A 22,167-nucleotide genomic window follows, 5' to 3' on the forward strand; every position below is an offset into this window, starting at 1 on the left:
TGACATCCTTGTTTTCTCTTAGCTCTGTCTCTAAACCGTCCTTCAGTTAGTCACCAAGTCCCATCCAGCCCACTTCATTAACCTTTCTCAACGTCACGCTCTTATTCATCTCTGTGGGACAGCTCTGTGTACCTTTCCGAGCTCCCACTTCACCCCAGTCCACGCCTCTTGTGGTGGCCTGGAAAGCTTTGTAAAATGCTACTTGATGGACTGGAGAGATGGCTCAGTGGTTAAGAGCACTGGCTGCTCTTCCAGAGGACCTGGGTTCAATTCGCAGCACTCACATGGCTGCTCACAACTGTTTGTAACTCCAGTTCCAGGGGATCCCACGCAGACATAAATGCAGACAAAATACTAATGCACATGAAATAAAGACAAATGAATTTTTTAAAATGCTACCCTAAGCTTGCATCCATCCCTTTGCCCATGTAGCTCCAACCCAAACCCCCTTTCTGCTGAGCCCTTCCCAGAGCACTATGAAGGCATACCCTCACCCCACCCTTTACCAAGCACTGGCTGTATCGCTCAGGGATGGGAAGGACTCCATTCATATGAAAATGGAAGGTATTTTGTTCAAAAGGTAGGAATCTCTGCTCATAAAGGTGCTAAAACAAACAAACAAACAAAATTGCTTTTTCCACATCATCTTTCTCAAGCTGCCATAGCAATAACTGCCAATTGACTATTGTATGGGTAAGGTTAGACCTTTGCAAACGCCTGCTAATCTCTCTTCCACATCCTCTCCTCCCAACATTTACCATCCTGTGACCAAGCCAGATATGAAGAAGGGGGCAGGCACTTCCCCATCACACAAACCTGTTACTGCGAACCATGGTGAACAGACAAAACATAAGAAGCCTTTAGACCTCCACTCCAGGAGACACGATGTCCCTAGGTGGGGTGGGCCTTAGACTTCAGCCCTGCAGAGCCGCCCACTGCATGGGCTATGGCATGGCCAGCACAAGGTAGGGACATCCACAATCATGCCCACCTCTGAGACATATAAGGATTTGTGTTCTAATAAGGCCTTCCCCACTCCCAGGGGGCCCAGGACCCCAGGGAGGGAAGAATCTAAGCCTGTGTTTTGAGTCAGAAGATGGCAGAATTTGAGAGAGTGTGGGGATTGAATCTCCAAGCTCCCAGAGTATGGGTCACTCTTCCAGCGGACTCTACTTTCAAAACATAAATTCAAAGGTGAAGTTAAACTTCAAAGCCATGGCCAAAAGCATTCATTCCAAGAGGAATGGAGCTCTGAACAGATACATAGCTACAAGGCTGGTCCTACCCACATCCTCCAGGCTTTGGGTTAAATATTCTATCTTTTGGGGAGCCTCTTTGACCCCAAGACTAGTTTAGATTCTCTTTTTCAGATCTCACATGACCCTATTTTCATTTTAAAGCACATATTTAACTGGTTACATTGTAATTATTTGTTTAAATGACTAAATTAATTGAGCTCTGTGAAGATTGTGAACTCTTGGTTCACAATGACATCTATGGAGATTTTCCAGGCCTATAATAGGTACTAAATATATATTCATGAAATAAACAAGAAAGTTAATTCAGATTTCATCCTAGACTCTCCCCTTTTAAAAGCTAAATATTATTGTAGACAACTGGAATCTTATTAATTTTCTGTAGGCTTCCAAGTAGGCAAAATAACAAGAGAGAGAGAGAGAGAGAGAGAGAGAGATAAATGCCTAATCTGCTCTGTCCCCTCTCCTTGTCATCTTCTGGGTGTTGGGAACAAGTGGTGGTAAGGGGGCCTCAGGCAGACTTTGGTGTGGCCTAATCTCTTTGGACTTCATAATAGAGGGTTCAGATTAGAGTTATTCCCAGGTGGTCAGTGTCCCAGGGTGTGCTGACTTGCCAGGTGATGCTGGCCAGCTTGCTCCCGTCCAGCATACTTACTATGGTGTATCTCTGAGCTCTAGACTTGACTAAAGAGCTGCAGTTTCAGCCCACAGACCAAAGGGAAACACCACAGGATTATCTGACAAGATGGAAGATCGCCAATCCCTAAGGTGTGGTTTAATGTCTTAAAAGAAGGCAGTCGTTTGTAAAAAGCAGTTAGCTTCGTGTGTGTGTGTGTGTGTGTGTGTGTGTGTGTGTGTGTGTGTGTGCGTGTGTGTGTGTGTGTCCATGTGGGTATGTACACATGCTCATGTGTGTGTAGGGGCATGTGTACGTGTGTGTACATGCATTTAGTGACCGAAGGACAACCTAGGGTATCATTCCCCAGGAGCTGGCCACCTTGTTGTTTTGTAACAGAGCCTCTCACTAGGAACTAGGGCTCACCGATTCAGCTAGGATAGCTGACCAATGAGCCCCAGGGATCCTGGCACCTCCACCTTCCCAGTGGTAGGATCATAAGCACACAGCACCAAAAGCATTCATCGTTGTAAAGTGCACCTGGAACCAAATCATGAAGTCACAAAGTGTGGGGTGGACCAAGAACTCTCCCTAAATCCATGGATGTGGATAATTGAGCTTCTCTTGTAGAAGGCCCTGGCTGCACACGGCAGCCTCCCTGGTAGCATGACAGAGCAATGACTCTTGCTCTGTCCTAGGAACTCAGTTATTTCCATTCCTAGCAAGCATACATTTAGCACCCAACTTCTCCTCAATTCAGAATAGATTACCATGGAAACCAGCCTGAGGAGAGGCAGAGACACACCCTTTTCTTTCTGGCTCTGGATACATGCAGATGGGCCTCCTGTCTCCAAGCCCTGTGGTTCCAGGACAGGGGAAAACCCTGGAGAATGAAACTCCATTGTCCTGTTGGTTACCAACAGTTTTTGTGGTACCAGAGTGGAACCCTAGGCCTTCTGGATGCTAAGCAAGTATCCCAGCATTGAGTCCCATCCCCAGGCTATTCTTTGTTTCTCTAGAAGTGGACTTCTTTAGAAGTCCTTGTTCTGTTTAGCACCTTCGGGAGACAGTCAATAGAAGGGGAAGATTCAGGGGCTGGAGAGACAGCTCCGTGATTAAACGTGAGTACTGTTCTTGCAGGGGACATGAGTTGAGTTCCCAGCACCCAGCTCATAACTACGTTAACAACTCTGGTTCCAGGGGATCCAATATCATCTTATGGCCTCTGAGGACACTTGTAAATGCCCACATGCGTACACATAATTTGAAAATAAAATTTTTTAAATTTGAAAATAAAAATATTTTAAAAATAAATATAAGAACAAGTTCCAAAGTCAGAAAGACCAGGGTATGAGGCCCTATTAGAAGCTTATATGGGGATTATCCTACATGATGTACCTAAATTCCAATTCTTTGGGTTATCAAGGGTGGGTTTTGTTGTATTTATTCAGCAATTTATTTTCAGAGAATCTAATATTATACCATGGAGATTTTTATGGAGATTCAATAATTCAACATTGAAAACAGAACCTTCCGTGCTGCTGGTGACAGGTAGGAGAGAGTGACACCTCAGGTCTGTAATGCCCTTTCTGCAGATTTCTATATCATATACCCCTAGTAGGCAAGCTCAGTGGGAGCAACACTCAGGATTCTATCCAAGAGGAGGTTAGTGTTCAGCATCCCTGGCTCACACTGCTGTGGCCTAGCTTCCACATCTGTTAACTGGTACTACTTTGGGGAGTTCTTGGGAAAAACTCCGTGAGTTTGGCCCGTTGGGTGCTTGGCCAGGTGATCACTAACTGATGGGTGTCGTGGAACTGAGCTGAACAAGTTCAATCTGATAAAACTGCAGGGCCATTGAGAAACTTGGCAGTGTGAGGACATTGGTCTGTGTTGCCAGGGAACCAAGGCACCAGCATTCTCCACCAGAGCAAAGCCTGGGGTGGCTCCCAGTCTTTAAGGTGACTCCCAGCCCCTAGGGTGACTCCTAACCCCTAGGGTGACTCCTAGCCCTTAGGGTGACTCCCAGCCCCTAGGGTGACTCCCAGTCCCTAGAGTGACTCCCAGTCCCTAGGGTGACTCCCAGCCCCTAGGGTGACTCCCAGACCCTAGGGTGACTCCCAGACCCTAGGGTGACTCCCAGCCCCTAGGGTGACTCCCAGCCCCTAGGGTGACTCCCAGCCCCTAGGGTGACTCCCAGCCCCTAGAGTGATTCCCAGCCCCTAGGGTGACTCCCAGCCCCTAGGATGACTCCCAGCCCCTAGGATGACTCCCAGACCCTAGGATGACTCCCGGTCCAGGGCTGAGGAATGCAAGAGGAAGGAAGGGAAGGCTTCCTTACCAAACCAAGGTTCAGAGTGTTGTTGTCATCTTCAGGCATGGGTAGGTACACTGCCAGGGCCACACAGTTGGCAAAGATGGTGAGCAAGATGATGGTCTCGAAGGGTCTGGCGCCAGGGTTAAGGAGAGCTCCCCGAGTCGTCAGTGGGATGTATAGGGTTGAGGAGAAGAGCCTGCTGAAGGCCGGTCTACAAATTTATTACTGTAATGCTAAGAGATAGTCAGGCCACGCAATGATTTATGGGGGCTTCTCTCCCAAAATGGCCAGGGAGGCTTGGGGTTGATGTATGTTCAATAGGACTGGAAAAGATGGGAAATGGGGAGGAAAGCCATGTTTTCAGAGCGTTGTGCACACACTCGTGTGCGTGGGCTTGCACTCCTACATCCCCCTCCCAGATACATCCCTGCCCCCAGCAGTCATTTTCAAACGAATGCTCTGGAACCCAGTCTTTCTAGCTATGAGGGAGGGAAACCGAGACAGCATCCTTGGTGTATCGTTTGGGGCAGAGAGTGGAGGCGTGTGATGTAGATAGCTTTGGGTGAATCCCATTGGCTTCCCAGCACTTTCAGTGTAGAGACAGGGGACGGGGCTGGCACAGAATGGATCTATGGGTGGAGTGGGCTCAGCGGAGTACAGAATGGAGAATGGGGAAAGCCTGCCAGAGGAAGCTGTGCTGTCAGGGGAGACAGGCAAGGAGGGAGGGGTCTAGAGGTGACACGGTCTGACACAGTGCAGTTACAGGAGTGAGGCCTAACCCCAGTCGCACCGTCTCTCTGTGTCTTCATATCTCCCGCACCCTCCCAGTTAGCCCCCATCCTCCATTTCCCCCAGGAACAGCTGATGGCATCCCACTCTTCCAGAATATGTCAAAAATATCTCAGATATTCCCGACTCTCAGAACCCGCTCAGCACAGGCCTCCTCTCGGCAGGCCCTCCTTTCCCCAAATAACCCGGATATTCTCATCATTCTTCTTCCAGAACTTGTGCGAACCCAGGGAGACATCCAGGCCCTGTCTCGGGGCACTGCTTCTGGGCGAAAACACCCAAGTGTGCTCTCCAGAATCCAGGAACCACTAAGTAAGCCTTCCCTCGACTCTGCTTCACCAGTTCCATTTGTGACTGAGACCTGAGCCAGTGGAAATTGTCCCTGGACTGTCACTCTCTCCTACCCACCCCCATGGAGGATGTCCTCGAGAGCTTCTACTTCTTTCATCTTCTTATTCAAAACCTTGAGTGCTACCCCCTTGATGATAGAGACTTGGACACGCTTAGACATAGCTCCCATGAGCACAGGCCCTTCCCAAGATGATCAGTTGCTCTCTCTGGCTGTCGCCTATGACCCAGGAAGCTCCTCTTTCCATTGTGGTAGAGACCTTCCTTCCTGCCTTATTCCTTATGCCGGTCTGAGGTAGTGGGTTAACCCCCTTCCAAAAGCCCAGCCACCCGGATGCTAAACATCTAAGGTCTAAGATGACCCATACACTCCCCTGCCTCCCACCCCCTCCCCACCCCCACTTCCTCGGGTCCTAAAAAGGATACTTCCACTCCACAATGCTGATGCAGGCCTTCCTTAGGGGGTTCTGGAGAGTCAAGCAGAACAAGGCCCTGGGAGGCCTCGGCAGAATCTCAGGAACAGGTTTCTTGGACTGTTTCTTCTTCAGACCCTCATCTTGTTGTGAGGAAGGCTCCATGGCTTCCCTGGCACCCCTCCTTTCCCTTGTTCCCCCAGTCCACGGCCCTCTCCTCCCTGTGTCCCCAATGCCCCCACCTTGGGGACTGGGCCTGACTGAGCCTGTCCTGCTGAGGCAATCAGGGCGGGAGTGGGGGTGGGAGGATTACTCTCTCTGCTCCCAGCGAGTAAAATTAGCCCGTGCTGCCCAGCCCAAACTCCTAAGGCCAGGCAGCTGTCATTCCTTCTAGTCCAGCCAGTGACATCTCAAACTGCCCCCAAGGAGAGCAAGGACTGGGTATAAAGGGATGACTTACACCCAGGCCTGAGATGGGGCAGGGGCAGTGGGAGATAGGAAATCTTTGGAGCTGGGCAACAGGGTTCAGGAAGAGGAGCCTGTGGGTGGAGCCACAAATCAGACAGGTCCCTCATGCAGAGATTAAATTTCTCCCCACCCCAGCTCCATGGCTCTATTCAGAGAAGGTGCTGGATGGTGGCCTAGCTCAGCATATCTCCATCCGTTATAATCTCAGGATCCGTCAGGATGAGTCCAGGACCACCATGCCTTCTCCTGTCAGAAATGGAGCCCGCTGAAGTGAAAGACTCCCAGGCAACGTTGAATGCGCATGGATGGCTCTCACATGGCCCCCGCCCCTCATGTCCCTCATTTTACAAGGTCTGTGTGCTTTCTCTATGGAGCCCTGACCCCCTAGCATGAAGTCTCAGTATATATTAAGCTGTCTGGAAATATTAGCTGACTGCACAAGCTAGCAAATACCCCACACACCTTTTGCAGCAAGTATTCTGGGCGGGGGGAATCAAATGGAGAAGACAAACTAGGTGGAGGGTGGGCAGAGACAATAATTCAGGAATCACAAAACTCAACAGTCCTTTTATTTTAGTTCTTGATGTAAACACAGTGTCAACGGACCCTAGAAGCTTACAAGTCTCGGGGGCTGGGGAGGGATGAAAGTCCTTAACCTGGAAATAGACCAGAAGACTCTAACGAAAGGTGGGAGAAGGGAGGTGATCATTTGTGGTCAAGAAAGTCTTTAACTAGCACCAGTGATAGAAGTGTGTGACACACACACACACACACACACACACACACACACACACCCCACACACACACCCTTCTCTCAAGTCTGTCAGTTCCAGGGTGCTGAACTGACAACAGCTGCCAGGCCTCCCTCTCTCTGGAATTCCTTCTCTCTAGAGACCATCAAGTTCCCCGCTAGTATTTGAGGCCATCTTGTGGAAGACCCAGGCATGACACATAATAGTCAAAGTGCGGCTGGCTTTCAGGGGACTTGTTGCTGTAGGGGACACCAGAGTCATGCTGAGGCCAAGCAGCAGTCAGGTCCGGGAGCTGTCCAGGGCTCCGCTCCTCACCGCACTCACCACCTCTTGGGATCCGCATCTCGCACTTTCTACTCGGGGCCTGCACATTTGGCCCAAGTGGGTGGAGATGGGAGCACAGACCTTGAACATCACTATCCTGCCCGGCACAGATGACCCAGAAACCCCTATACTGTTTCCTAGAGGAACAAGTCGAGGCCTCTGGCCTGGTCAAAGGCTGGGTTCCTCCGACTCCAAGAAAGGCGAGGGAGAGAAGGGGGAGGACCCTCTGGACTCCGTCACCCGGAAGGGGGGCTGCGGCGAGTTGCCCTGGCCGGTGCGGACGGGTGGCGGGGAGGAGGCAGCGGATGGATCGCCGCCGTCGGGGGCGGCTCTCAGCAGCTCCTGCAGGTATTTAATGTAACGGATGGCGGCGCGCAGGGTCTCCACCTTGCTGAGCCGCTTCTCCGCCAGGGCTCCGGGGAGGTGGCCGCGGAGGCGCGCGTAGCCCTCATTCACGCACTTTACGCGCTGCCGCTCACGTTCATTACGCTTCTGTATGAAGGCGGGCTCGAACGGGTAGTCGTAGACCCCAAAGGCGCCGGGGAAGGGCACGTAGGGGAACACCCCAGCGTAGGCGTCGTAGTAAGGCGGCTCGGCGGGGCCCGGGTACAGTAAGAAGGGCACGTTGCCCAGGGGCTCGGTGGCTGCCAGCGGCGTCTGTCCTGCAGGGGCCACGACACCCAGCTGCATGCCGCTGGGAGCCCCGCAGTCCACAAGGGCCCGGCAGAAGTTACTGTTCATTGCGTCCAGTGGAGCTGGACCCAAAGTGAAGCCCTCACCGAATGACTTCTGCTTGGGCTCTGTGTTGTCCTGACTACGGCGACAAGTCACATCGCTAGCAGCTCTGGGGTGTCGCGAGTTGCTAAGGCTTCATTTTGCTCTTTTAGGTTGGCATGGACTTGTTAAAGAGAGTCATAGCTCTGGACAAGCGCGGCGCCTTGCTCAGCAGGTTCCTGCCGCCATTCTTGCTTGCGGTGCCATGTGTTGAGTAATCTGAGGACTCTTGTCGGCTTCCCTGGCCCTAGGGATCTGCAAATCTTGCCCCTTCCTGCAGCCCAGCACCTGCCCCTGGCACTAGCTGCGAGCCTCCACGACCAGTTCCTCCAGTGCCCTGTTCTAGTTCTTCACTGGTTCTTGTTGCAGGATCGCCACGCTGTGGGGAAGGGGTGAGGGCAGGGAGTGCATCAACTCTGAAGAAGAGGTCCCAGAATTTCGCTAAAAGCAAAGAAGAGTGAACATATTAATAAGGAAAGGCCCTTATGGCACTCCTAACTCCAGAAACGATCAGGAGGGAAGAGAGTGCATCTTTGGAGAGATGCTGTTTAGAGATCAAATCTTGCATTCACCCCTCAATGGTCAGGTGGCATCCTTGAGTCAGATTTCTGTATTTGGAGAGACAGAAAACACCCTTGACAGTTCCTAAGAGAAGAGAACCAAAAGAGAAAACACATAAACCGGAGCATCCCGTACCTGGCCTGGCTGATATCGGTGGCCATCAATGCCATGTCCTTTGAGAATACAGACCATCTTATTACTGATACTTTCCAGGGCCTTACATCTAAAAATGGCAGAAGAAAAGCCTCCTGGGCGGGGGGCTAGAGAGATGGCTCTGTGTTCAAGAGCAGGCATTGCTCCTGCAGAGGACTGGGTTTCCAGCGGTCATAGCAGGGCCTCATACTGTCTGTAGTTCCAGCCACAGAGGATCCACTACCCTTTGCCTCCATGGGCACCTGTGCTCACGTGCACACACCCACACATGGAAGCAGGATAAAAAAAAATCATAAAATATCTTAAAGAAGCCTATCGATCTAGCAGAAGGAGTGGCAGCAGCTACCTCAAGTTATCACAGAAGTCTCTCTGGTGAATGAAAGACAAAGGCTCAAGTGTTGTTAGCACTTTCAAAATTGCCTGTCAAAGAGACTGCCACCTGCTCCTTCCCTGCCCCAAATCACATTAGGTCGAGGATATACCATCTCCCACCCTCTTGGTTTTCTCCTCCATGGCACTGAACAGGGTGTCTTCTTTTTCTTGTAGCCAAGCCCCGTCCTTGGCATGTAATAGATGTTCTATAAATCCTGGATGAATAACCAAGAAAGAGGATTAGGCCAAAAACTGGGTTTGCCAGGGCGGGCTGTAATTACAGGTAGCCCTTCCCAGGTTTTAGAAAGCTGTTATTTTGGAAATAATCGGTCTGCGATGGGTTTAAGAGCCACCAGCTTTCATCAGCTGTGCTTATCAAATTCAAGTTATATCTTCTTTTTTTTTTTTTCTAGGCAGCCTCTCTGATCCTGTTCCCTGCTCTCGTGTGTGTCCACAATGTGCTGAAGTCCTTGTACCACTTGTCTCTCTGTCATTTGAGGAAGATGCTTAGTGTTTACTGAATGGCTGAGTCAGCAGGCTGCATTGAGGGTGATGGGTATCCTGAGGCCTTGGTAGTGGTCACACCTTCTCCGTGTGACAGAAAAGAGCCAGTCCTCTCCCTGGTGAGAACTGGTGTCAATCTCAGGTTACTGGGTGTCTTCTGTGCCCTCCCACTTTTGCCCTTTTTGCAGGCCTCGAGTCTATCCGCAGTTTGCGTTTTCCTCCATGCTGACTGAGAACAATGAACTAACCAGGCCCCAAAGCCTCACAGAGACTCACGCTTGCTCTCGAGTGGAAACTGATGTATAAGACATTGGAACCAAAACTCATATCTCCCCGCTGTTGTGAACAGCATCCCCAGAGTTCCCCACTGGTCATAGAGGAACACTCTAGAAAACATTTCTTCTCTGACAGATGCTTGGCTTTGTTAGGGTAATCTCCAGACATCCTTTGCTTGGTCCTGATTCACACCTTGGCTAACACTTCAGTTGTGGGGCCGTGATAACTCTGCTTTGCCAGCAAAGCAGAGTTTGAGCCCATGAGAGAGTTTGAGCCCATGAGAGAGTTCAAATACGGCTTCTACCCACACTGCCCGAGCTTTCCAGTTCCCAGCCTGGGCTGTCAGGACTGAGACTTTACTCAGGTTGTGAGCCTCAGTGGGTGGGGCTAGGCCTTTTCTTTTAAAGGGCACATAAAGATTGTTCAAGATAAATTGCCAGTAATATTCTGTTTCTTTGAAAATTTGGGATCTAGACTTGATTGTTTATATTTGATCTGCTAGATGGAGGGATTTTATTTATATTAATGAAGGTTTAAGAACACAACCTCTCGTGTTGATGTAACATTCAGACTTTATTTGTAAAATAAGTAGTCCATGCACCGACATTTGTTCTTTCATAAAGCTATTCAGAAAAGTGACTCACATGAGAAGCCTCACTTGGGCCCGTGCAGTTCTGGGTCAGTTCTTTCTCTACTGTTGGAAAAAGACAGAGAAGCTGCCAGGGAGCACGGTGAGGAGGCAACTGTCGTGGACGGTGTCTTCCCATAGCAATTCTTACTCCACATTAGAAACTGAGACCCAGCATCGCCTGTGACCATTACATGGCCTGATGGCCAACGGAGCTTACTAAGAGCCTTCTGCAGGTAAGGCCGCTCCAGTCAGCAGGCTTGCTATGAAATCATGCTGGCTTCAGCTGACTTACGATGTGGAAGGCGCTGTTCTAAGTGCTCCTCTTACATGTTTTTGAGTGCTCACCATTCTTGGGAGGTGGTTAATATTACTTATTTTTGCAGGTGAGAAAATAGAGGTGCATGAAGGGTAAGTCACTTGTCCAAGGCACTGTGGTTAGGAATCATGAACTAATAAATGCTTCTGCCATAATCAGCTTCCTGCTCTTCTGTGGTAGTTCTCTTGGTGACTCGGCATCCCGCAGGGGATCAGAAAGGTTCACACTGACACAACAAAGGATCTTATTAAGTTAGATTTCCTGTCGGAGGGATGCCCCACTGTAGATTAAAGTTATAAACCTAGTATTTAGCTTCTGCTAAGAGGGGTCACTTTGGTCACTCTTGGGGAGATGTTTTGCTAGTGATGGGGCATGGAATTCTTGGAGCCAAACCTCATGAACTCACCCCTGAGAACATGATGAGAAACCCCTTTGCACGAGTTTAGGGGAAAAAAGAAAGGAAAACAACAACCCACACAAACAAGCCTCAAAGATCTATGAGGATCAGACTCAGTAGAAGTGACTGTCAACAGCGCCACAGCGTGGTGATGAGAAGAAATGCAAGTGGCGGTTGAGCAAAACTCAGGTCCTGACCCTGTGAAGAAGTTCTAACTTCCTCTCACAGCCCCTCCTGGAGACTGAGGGTTCTAGGACCAGCAAGGAAGAGCTGCGTGGATTTCTGTTAACTCTACTATATTTTCCTTGAGTTTGTTTGGCAAAAACATCACAAAACTTTTATTGCCTATATAGGTGCTTTGTTATCTGATTTGAATAAAAATAAATTGAGCGTGGTGTTACTATTAGGCACCTTACTAGATAAAGGGGTCCAGAGTAGCCTCCTCTGCACGTATTGCCCCTAGTTGTCTTGCTTTTCTTGCTGTCTTCACTGGGGTTGGAGTTTGGGTCTGAGGTCAGAAGAGAGCAGAACAACCCTCTTCAGAGACAAGCCACGGCTCTGGAAGAGGGTTCGTGGGATGCAAGCTCTTCACAACTCCACTGCTTTTCCTATGGCTCTGAGAGATCCCTAGCCAGTGTTCAGTGTACGGTGCTTCCTGGGCGCAATGAGAACACTTCCCAAGCCTCCTCTCCACTCAACTGCCCTAAACCAGAAGGTCACTGGCTTTCAGCATCGTCTCCCCCATCCCTGGGCAAAGTAGTCACTAGACTTTTACCAAAGCGCTCCACAGTCACACAGTCTGCATTCCCCTCCTTGGTGATCCATGGGGCCCTAGGTAGCCCTGCAGTAAAGAAACCTGTTTTGTTGAATTTGGAAATTGAAAATGAACTACAAACACTTAACGAAATTCTTAAGTCTGGGAAAGTCTGCCTTAAATATCCAGAATACATACTTTAACACAGAAAAGGGAAGAAGGAGGAGGAGGAGGGATAAAAGGAGGAAGAAAAAAATATCATAGCTCCCCTTGAGTGGTATGTTTAATATGCCTATACATATTTTAGAAGGATAACCTGGCCACTCTCACAAGTACATATTAAATGCATCCAAATATGCATCAACACGAGCAGCCATTTTGGAATGTTTCGTGCTACACGGGATATGGTAACCACTCACATCCTAAGCCTAAGAGACCAGGAGTCACGTCCCAAGCCTAAGAGACCAGGAGTCACGTCCCAAGCCTAAGAGACCAGGAGTCACGTCCCATGACTGTGAACTCACTTGTACCTTAGATGGACTGGAAAGTAATGCTGTGTCCTCTGGGTTGACATGACTCAGCAGCCCAAATCAGTCCCACTTGCCCTTGGTCTGCCCAGAATGAAGTGAGTCCTCTACTAGGCCACCATGTTCCTTCCATACTGTCCCTCTTGCTTCAGGGTTGGGAATCCCTGACGGCTCCCCAGTTCCATTTTTGCAGCCAGCTTCACTTTGGTGCTTACTGCTTTGTCTAGAAGCCTGCTTCCTTAGCTCTCGTAATCCTCGCACCTGAAAGGACCTAGGGCATCACTTGCTCACCGAAGAGGAATTGACTGAGGATGAGAGTCTTGCTCGTGGTCCTGAAGCTTGGTTGCAGTTTACTGGGGTCTAGCATTGATGTATGAGGGTCATCTTGACTGGACGGGGCCCCTAAGCTTTAATAAGAGTCGTTTTATTAAGGAAACTATTAGCAGCGGGACTTGGGTGAGGGGCCTAGTCACTCCTAAACCTTCAGCGTTGGTGCTGCTGAGAAGTCACAGGAAGATGATCGTAGAGCGTTTCTCATTCTACAGGAAGGGCATTGGGCTTCTGCCTTCTCAGCCCCAGGACTGGGGAGGAGAGTCATGGGAAAAGGCAGCCTCAGGCAGGGAACCCTAGTGTTGAGTATCCAACTGGCAGCTCCTGTCTCCGGTCAAGCAGTCTTAGCCCTGATTTCTACAAGTCTCAATGTTCTCCTCTGCGAAATGAGACCAATGCCGTTTACCTCTGTGGTTACTGTAGGGGAGGGTAATATACACGGGCCATGTGGCAGCTGCTAAGAACCAAGCTCTGATGAATAAGGCAGGTGACCCAGTGTAGAGCGCCTGAGATCTCTAGAAACCCTGTGTGTGGTGATGAAAAAAGCCCAAGGTGGCAGTCCCCACTACCTACATTGCAGCGGGCAAGCACCCTGATGCCGCATCTAGCAGCTCTCAGAATCACATCTGTCTGAACAACCCATAAAAGGAAAATTCTGCATGTTAAGTCCCAGTTGACCCCTCAAATGTCTGAATGAGAAGGGTCACGGAAGTCACCTGATTTTAACCAAAAGTATGCACAGGTGTGATCTCCTGCCTGTCAACAAATGTCCTCTGAACTCTTTCCTAGAGCCCTTTGTGGGCTGGGTGCAGTTGAGAATGACCTAGATTGCTGTTCTCAGCATCAGGGTAGGGCAGGACCCCATGGGAGTGTAACAGGCACTGTTCTTACCGGGCCAGAGAGCTAATCCACGCCTTCGATGTCAGGACTGATAACACCCCTAGTCGCAGATGAGGACACTGGAGCACAGAGTAGTTAAGTCCCTTGCATGAGGTCACATGGTTGGTATAGACAGGGTTGGGGTTTGTATTGGGGTAGGTGGGTCCCTGAGTAAACCCCGCTCACTACAGGACAGAGACAAACCAATCCCACCCAAGAGAGGTCCCACATGGTGGAAAGGGGAACGTCCTGTGTGTACATCCCAGCCCTGCTCCTAGCTTCTGGGATGTGAGGACAGTATTGTGTGTCTGATGTACCCAGGAACTAGCTAGTAAGCTGGCTAAACCATTTTATGAACTAAAGTTCTGGCCTAATATCAAAGAGAGACCATTGTTAACTTCTACGATTGCCATCCATCACAGCAGCCCTCAATCAGGCATCATCTTCTCATTAGTTTGGGACCCGTTTTCAAATGTCTTTTCAAGTCCGCAAGGGAGCTTTGGAAACATTTGCTCTAAAATGGATTATCAGGGGACCTGATAGATTGACCCAAGAAGCAATGATCTCCTGAGCCAGCAACAACTTAGAATTTGAAGCACGTCCAGTTTAGATAATAACAGCTAAGTCTGGGAGCCCAGGGTGTTCCATGCTGGTCCCTATTCCACACAATACATACTCACATGTGTGTAAACACCACTCATTCTCACTACAGGACAGATACTGTCTCATCAGGTAGGAAAGCAGATTTAGAGAGGAAGTGACTCTCCCATGGTCACTCTAGTGATTAAATCTTGGTTGGGGGTCGAGGGAACCTGGCCTGTGCATTGGGACAAGCCAGTCATGAGCCTGTCCAGGAATGGATCTTGACAGTCCAAGAGAGCGAGCGAGTCTGAGATCTGGAAGACTGAACGGGCATTCCATACACAGCACTCGCCCTGCCCACCCTGCCTCACCCATACCCCCAAAATGGAGGAAGAGGCTATGATGCAGGAGCCAGGACATCTGGACTCTTGTTACAAAGTTAACTCTTATTCTAAGATAAAACTGTCCCCTTCTTTCCTCTCAGAAATAGAAATTCCCTCTGAGGACTCCAGCAAGTCCAGTGGGGTGGGTATCAGAGTGCTAGGCAGGGTGGTGCTGGTATAGTGTGACCAGGAGTCGGGGATCTGACTTCCAGGAACACCTAGCGCTGTGCCCCACCACCCCCGATGTTCATGAAGGCTTTGGGTTCCATCACACTAATCTCAAAGTATGGTCAGGGCAAAGCAGGCAGTTCTGCTGAGGAAATGCACTGTGGTTCCAGAAATTTTAGGAACGGCTCTTGGAGTAGAACAGCTGGAGCCATGGGCTGAGGCCTGGGGCAATGAGAACAGACATGCCCTGGGGGAGTCCTGCTGAGCTCACATAGAAAGCAGAATTGTAGGGTCCACCTCATTGCCAACCCAGGGGACAGAGGAAAAATGAATCCCCATGTCCACTTCCACAAAGGCTCACCCTGCAGGATTTCACCCGGGAAAATCCATAGGGACCACAGAGAAAATGACTGAGGGTCCCAGGAGAGTTAACAGACTCAAAACAGACAGGTGGAAGTCACTCCATGCACCAGAGCTAAATGGTTGTAGGCCTGAAAGGAGGGACCACACAAACATGATTGAGCACTTGGGACACTCCCTGCTGGTGGTCAGCCTCGTGTGAGGGTAGAACTATGATGTCTCCAGGCCCTCCGCGGGAGGAAGATGGGTTGGTCGAACTAGGACCTGAAACCTGGGTAGACTGCCTCTTATTTCCCAGCTGCCATCACTCTGTCCCCTTCACGGTGACGGAGATTCTCACCACCTCCTTCACCCAGGCTGCCGCTGAATTCACTCATCTGCCTCCTTTACCTCCTCATCTCTTCTTACCTTCCTTGGGACCGAGAGTTCTGGAGGCTGGCTGGATGTGCCTTAGAACCCCGATGTTTATTTCCCAGCTTTGGGAGTTGCATCCGGTCTCTTCTGTGCCTCTTCTGGATAGGGCTAGCCCCAGAACTTGCTAGGGGGAAGGTTTAGGAGGACCAAGCTTCTGAGAGGGGCCTGGCTAAGTGCTCAGTAACATTCCATTACTATTGATGGGGCAGTGACTGGTGTCCAGGCTCTGGATGCCCGTATTCATCTGTCTAAAATACTGCTTTGGTCACGGTGCCCCCAGAGGGAGACAACTGACACTCCCTGGGATCCTGAGTCCCTTGCTTAGCATAGGATTCTCAGTGGGTGCTATCACCCCCTTCCCTCATCTTGCCCTCACCACAACTCCCATCATCCCTTAGCTATACCACAATGCTGCTCTGTTCTTTTCGCTCTGTTGGCCTTGGATCCTCTCTTCCAAGCCTGTGTTCATGGGATGTTCCCTTCCGGGGACATCAGCCACTCCCTTCTTTGCCCACCCCTCCTCCTCCTGCTGGGACCTGTTCGAGCATCTCTTTGTCCATGGAACCTTCTATTCCCTCTCCTGTTTCTATTCTTTTTCTGTCCCCAAAGCCTTTGTCTGTTGGTCTCTCCTTATAGTCTGTTTGGGACACTGGTGGGGAACTCTTGCATGTCCATTGACTTTGCTGCACATTTTTGCATTTTGCTCTCTCTCTCTCTCTCTAGAGAAGGCTCAATGCTTCCCCATGCACCACTCCACCCCGTACTACCCACCCCTGCTCCTGACAGGTTGGAGGCACCCAGAAAGTAGCCAGAGATGAAGGGGAATGTGTTCTTCCTGAGTAGATGCTACCAAGCTGAATGTGGATACGGCAAGCAGGCACTCTTGAGAGTCACATCAATGCCTAATGCCTGCAGTAGAGCAGAGATGCAGAGGTTCAGGGCCCTGAACAGATAAAACTCACCATGCAATATCTGTCTTTGGACAAAGGCACAGGTGCCAGTGGGAGGACACATGTATGTTAAACAACACCACACTGGCTCCTATCACAGAGAAGGGTGGCTACTTGCTGGACATCTACCTTGTGCTAGCAACTTATTTAATCCCCTCCAGTTCCCTTCCGAGTAGCCTTTTACCCCACTCTACCGCTCTAGTAAGCCTCAGTGTTAGAAGCTGCAAAATATTCCCCTCACATTCCCCCTGCCCTAAATGCTAAACACTCATTTCATTTTCACAGCCGAGCCGGGCGACAGCAACGACTGACCCTGTTGACAGGTGCTAGGAGAGATGCAGAGAAGCAAAGGACCCCAGGCTGCACAGCTGCTGAGTGATGAAGTTGGGACTGCAGTTCTCGCAAGTCTGCTCAAAAAGCCCCGCCCCCACCTGCTGCCCCGCACCTCCTAGGGCCAGCTCTCAAGTTCAAACCCAAGCCAAGGTTCTCTCCTCTTTCATCCTTCACATTTTAGCTCTGTCCAAGAAAGTCTCTCCCAGGCGATCTCCACACAGAAGACCCATGACCATCTCCAGGGAACGCTAGGCAGGCATTAAACCAAATCTAGCAGGCTCTGGTGGGGTAGGTCCATGGACAGACACCGGCTGGTGGCACTGTCCTTGGCAGCACAGCTAACCCCACCTTCTACTCCCCCAACAAGAGGTGGGTGCTGCAACCCCACCAGCAGGTGTCCCGGCTCTATGGCTCTATTTCTTCTCCTTTGGGTAGGTGAGCTGAAAGGGGGCGACTAAGCTCTAAGTAAACACCAGCCTCCCTCCTCCAACTCTATTTCAGGACGAAACACACCCCCGTTATCAACTACTTGCCTGGGGTTTGATCCTCACACACTGCTGTCCCTGGCCAGGGCTTCCCGGGACTCCAGGTGGCTGAAGAAACTCCAAGCTGCCTGTGTGCCTCTCTGCATCTCCCTTGGCCTCTGGCCCAGCTGCACTGCCACTGCGCTAGGAACAAGGTACACTTCACCTGATGAAGCTTCAGTGTGTGCGACACACCCATAAAGGGAGGGGGAGAGGAGGGGGCTCCTGAGTAGGGGAAGGGCCACTCCTGGCCTGCTGTGATTGGCTGCCTGGGGGAGAGACTGGGCCAGAGACTAGGAAGAGCTCTGTGTAGTCCTCCCAGCAACTGCCTGTCTGAAGGACAAGGGGACACAAGTGTGGCCCAGAGGTCAGGCTTAGGAAGAACATTGCAAGCATGCACACAGGGTCTTGGAGCAGAAGGGGGTGTACATTTGCCTAATGGAGATGATGCTCTAGCGGTTTCCAAGGCTAAGGTTGGGCTGTTTGAGTGCCAGACCCTTCTGGGCTGATCTGAGGCTTATAGAGCTGCCTTGGCTCTCCAGGACGGTTCCAAGGCTAGTGGGATTGGGGGTGACTTTGGCTTTGCATGACTAGAAAGGACTGCAGAGTGCAGAGAGGGTGGCACATCTGTAGAACAACCCGAAGCCGGTGCAGCAGAGCCCGAGAAGTTTACCTGGACTCTGTCCTTGGGACTCCTTCAGGGAAGTGTCCCAAAGATAAAGAGTTTGTCTGTGGACACACATGCGGCACAGATCTGGCTCGGGAAGGCAGCAGAGCATCTGGGGGACCCCTGTTTCTGCAGTAGCCTCCTCACCCCTCACACCATGCTGTTTCTCTAAGATGGGAGCCTAGGCAGGGGCTGCAGAGACAGCAAGGACCCTTCCCAGCAGGAAGTTCATGGGGAACCCTTCTTCCCACTGCACAGACTTATGTTGAGAATAATAGATGACAAGCACGCCGACTACGTCCCGGGCCTGCTGCATGCGTATGTTCATGTGCACATGTGCGCAGGTGTACACAATACTCGTTTTCCTCCTAGAGTACCCAGTGAAATGGCACTACCAGTTTTCAGTTGAAGAGGGAAAGGCTGCTTGACCTGCCCAAGACTGCTAGGAAGAGTCCAACTGGGCTTTGGAACCTGGCTCTGCATCCATGCATGCAGCCATCACTCCACAGTGCCCAGTGATGTTGGGGAAGGCCTAGGGTCTAGTGCAATTCCATCCAGGCCTGGTCTGAACAGCCCTTGGACCACACTAGAAGTCCAACATTGAGAAACCCTCTGCTGGTCCTTTTCATCCCACATTTCCTGAATTAGGAGAAACCTAAAGAACGCAAGTCACTGACAGGCGTCAGCTCCAAAGGGACCAGATGTCAACCGTTTCAAACTTGAGTTGTTAGCAAAGGCTGCGTCCACCATGTCTGATGTTCATTCCCAGCATCCTTTGTGTCACGAGCGTAATACCAACTATGACATACGCTCACTCCCATGCTCCTACCAACCTGCTCTTAATATCAATATCTATACAGCTATCGAGTGTGCGCACTAATTATTTCTTTGGAATACTCAATAAAATGTGTGAACAGCTGAGGAAAAGGCATGGCTCCAGGCTTGTCTCAAATCACCTCCCTCCTGTGAACTGACCTTTCCAGAAACCACAGGCGAGTTTAGTAGGCTCTGGAGTCAGCTAGAAAAATGGGGGTCAGTGAGGAGGTTAGGTTGGCCTTGCCTGTGGCCACACAATGAGTAGCAGCAGCAGGGCAGGACCAGAGTTGACCTTCTGTGTCCCTGCAGGCAGTTAGTTATCAGAGGATCTTAGCACCCTTGGGCCTGCCTGACCCCAGATTTTATGTCTGGGAGAGGGTATCAGCCCTGGGAAACTCTGAATCAAGCCTCAGTGGGGGTGGTCTAAGCTAGCTGAAGGTTGGTCAAGATGGCCTGAGGGCCCGGAGTTTCTGGTAACACTGTCAGGAGGTCTTGTTGAGCAGGCCTATCCAGAAGGCTTGGCCTCAGGGTCTTTGCACCAACAACCGAGCTCTTACCACCAGGGCAGACATAGTTGAGATTCCCACCTCAGTGAAGAAAGTAAGGCAGGAAGAGTTTTCTGATTTTTTTTTTCTTTTTTAAAGATTTGCTCCAGGACAGAAAGTCCTGAAATGGTATGTTCTATAAAATAACAATAAAATATATTAAATTTTTATTATTCCTTATCCATAATGTCAGCTATTTGTGGGTATTCATGGGACCCAATGTGATGCTTTTTATTGTTTAATAATTTCATGCATATACACATAGATTAGTAAGTGTAGAGCTTTTAAAGTTTCATTTATGTATGTATATATGTATGTGTATGTTTGGCAGAGGGGACACTAGATAGGCCCTACAGAGACACTTATTTATGGGTGTATGTATATGTGTAGGCATATGTGTGTCATGGAACATGTGTGGAGGTCAAAGGGCAACTTGTGGAAGTAAGTTCTCTCCCTTCACTATGTGGGACCTGGGGGTTGAACTCGGGTCATCAGGCTTGACAACAAGTAAGGAGCCACCTCACTGGTCCAACATGTAGACTTTGAAATTCAGTTCAATGCTGCTTGTTTAGTGAACAGTGGAGGGCCCTGTAGCCAGCCGTTGGCATGTGTTTATGCTCTAATCTCATCCAGTGCTTTTCAAGGGAAGGAATGATCTCATAGGGAGACTTCTGCCCGGCTCATCTGACAGTGCCAACCTTTGATAAGCCCTGATCATAGGTTAGACCCTGTGGCACTACCCACAGACATGGGGACTGGCTTCGAGGGATGGGGGACTGCCTATGGGTTCCACTGGGGCTTATTGCCCACTCTGCCTACTGGCTCCCAGAGCTTTGACAGCAAGCTCCGGTTTGGGGGTTCTTCTATCCCATAGGTCACTCCTTCCAGCTCAGCTCCCCCAGCCCTGTGAAACAGGACTAGTGAGTTGGGAGCTGATGGGAAGCTCGTGTCAGCTCTTGTCCAGGCCTCCTGGTAGAATAAGACCCCCAGAGCAGCTCAGGATCAGTGGCCTGCTGAGACCCAAGTCCTGACACCCATAGGAAAAGTGTCTTTCTGTAGGGCCTATCTTAGTGCCCCCTCTGCCAAGGATTTGCATGGACCCAACCCAGTAGCTCATGCCAACTATTCTGGATCAGAGGCTAGAGGGACAGGCAGACAGTGGCCTCCATAAGGAACTCAGGTACCTACCCTGTCACCCTGGGAGTTTTGAAGCAGGAAAGTAATATGAATGGATTACGAACAAACTCTGGTGATTTCTAACAGGGATGATCAGTGAATGAGAAGATGAGCTTGACCCAGGGCAGGGATAGGGGTGGGGCAGATGCTAGAAGCATTTGGTGGTTTGGGTTGTTTGGATACCAGGGCTTCATTAAGAACTGTCAACCCCTGGGTTACTGGCTTGGTGGATAGTGGCACCACTGGTTAAGATAAAGAAAGTGAAGTAGTATATTTGGGACAAAGGTAAGTTTAGTCATAAGCATGCTGGTTTTGAACAGGCACTTCGGGGCCTAGAGGGCTGTTCTATCTGATAGCCAGAAAGACAAGCCAGGAGCCTGGGGCCAGGCAGATGTCAGGGTCAGATTCTGTGACAAACACAGGCGACTCTAAGTAAAGAAACTTCTGAGCAGAGGACTTCTGACCTAAACTGGAGATGGAGCCAAGATGGCTGAGGACAGAGGTCTGGGAAATAGCAATACTGAGGAAGGGACAGAGAGAGGAGGCGTAAGGGCACTGTCGGTGAAGCCAGGCAGAGAACTCTGTGAAGGAGAGAGATCAGGGTGTCAGAGGGAGCAGACGGGAGCAGACAGGCTATGAGCAGGACATCTGCACTGGCGACTGCACAGCAACCCGTGAGTCCACTGGGAACTGTTTCAGGGGAAGGCTGAGGTCAGCCTCCAGCAGGCAGACTGGAGAGGGACAACAGCAGGCATTTACAGGGCGGGGACTCCACTATGGCCATAGCTGGACCTGGATCCTATGAAAGAGGCAGGATAGAAGGTAGGATAAAGAGACAGTGAGGGGCTGGAGAGATGGCTCAGTGGTTAAGAGCATTGCCTGCTCTTCCAAAGGTCCTGAGTTCAATTCCCAGCAACCACATGGTGGCTCACAACCATCTGTAATGAGGTCTGCTGCCTTCTTCTGGCCTGCAGGCATACATGCAGACAGAATATTGTATACATAATAAATAAATAAATATAAAAAAAAAAAAGAGACAGTGAGGGTCCAGGAACCACTATGGGAAGGGTAGGCTGGCTATGAGCTGACCATGGCTAAGTTGGACAAGAGGAGGATGAACAGAAGGGTATTTTACAGATATATATATATATATCTGTATATATATATATATATATATATATATATATGTATGTATATATATGATATCAGATCACACCTAACGACCTGGTTCTGAAGGGAAAATACAGGCTAGTGGCCTTAAGCCAGGATGAATGGCTCTGCAGGAGATACCATGAACCTGAAATCATCCCATTCAGTCTCCTACAGCAAAGCACTGAGTAACTCAGGAGGGGATCAGAGCAGTTAGGCTGGACTGGGTTGGTTTTGCTGGCAGGTGTGTGAGGGACAGTGCCAGGAAACAGGAGCGCAAGCAATGTCGTCGATGCTGCTGGTCACGGGAGGAAGGCGGTGCTAGACCACAGGAAACAACTAG

The 22,167-nt window shown here is 50.1% G+C and overlaps 2 protein-coding genes across 4 annotated transcripts in view; both read right to left on the reverse strand.

Annotated features, from left to right (window-relative positions):
- Window positions 1-5,904, reverse strand: part of Cacna1s (calcium voltage-gated channel subunit alpha1 S) — a 65,090-nt gene extending 59,186 nt beyond the window's left edge. For all 3 annotated transcript variants that reach the window (XM_038348673.1, XM_038348672.1, XM_038348671.1), the window contains exons 1-2: window positions 5,753-5,904; window positions 4,214-4,319 (exon numbers count right to left, since the gene is read on the reverse strand). In XM_038348673.1, coding sequence (XP_038204601.1) covers window positions 4,214-4,319; window positions 5,753-5,904 — 258 coding nt within the window. The remainder of the gene's footprint in view (window positions 1-4,213; window positions 4,320-5,752) is intronic.
- Window positions 5,905-7,451: 1,547 nt separating this feature from the next.
- On the reverse strand, window positions 7,452-8,024 carry Ascl5 (achaete-scute family bHLH transcription factor 5). The gene has a single exon (XM_038348485.1). The coding sequence runs from the start codon at window positions 8,022-8,024 to the stop codon at window positions 7,452-7,454; it is 573 nt and encodes a 190-aa protein (XP_038204413.1).
- Window positions 8,025-22,167: the final 14,143 nt, after the last annotated feature.

This window comes from Arvicola amphibius, chromosome 12 (genome assembly GCF_903992535.2).
Source record: "Arvicola amphibius chromosome 12, mArvAmp1.2, whole genome shotgun sequence".
NCBI classification, from domain to species: domain Eukaryota; kingdom Metazoa; phylum Chordata; class Mammalia; order Rodentia; family Cricetidae; genus Arvicola; species Arvicola amphibius.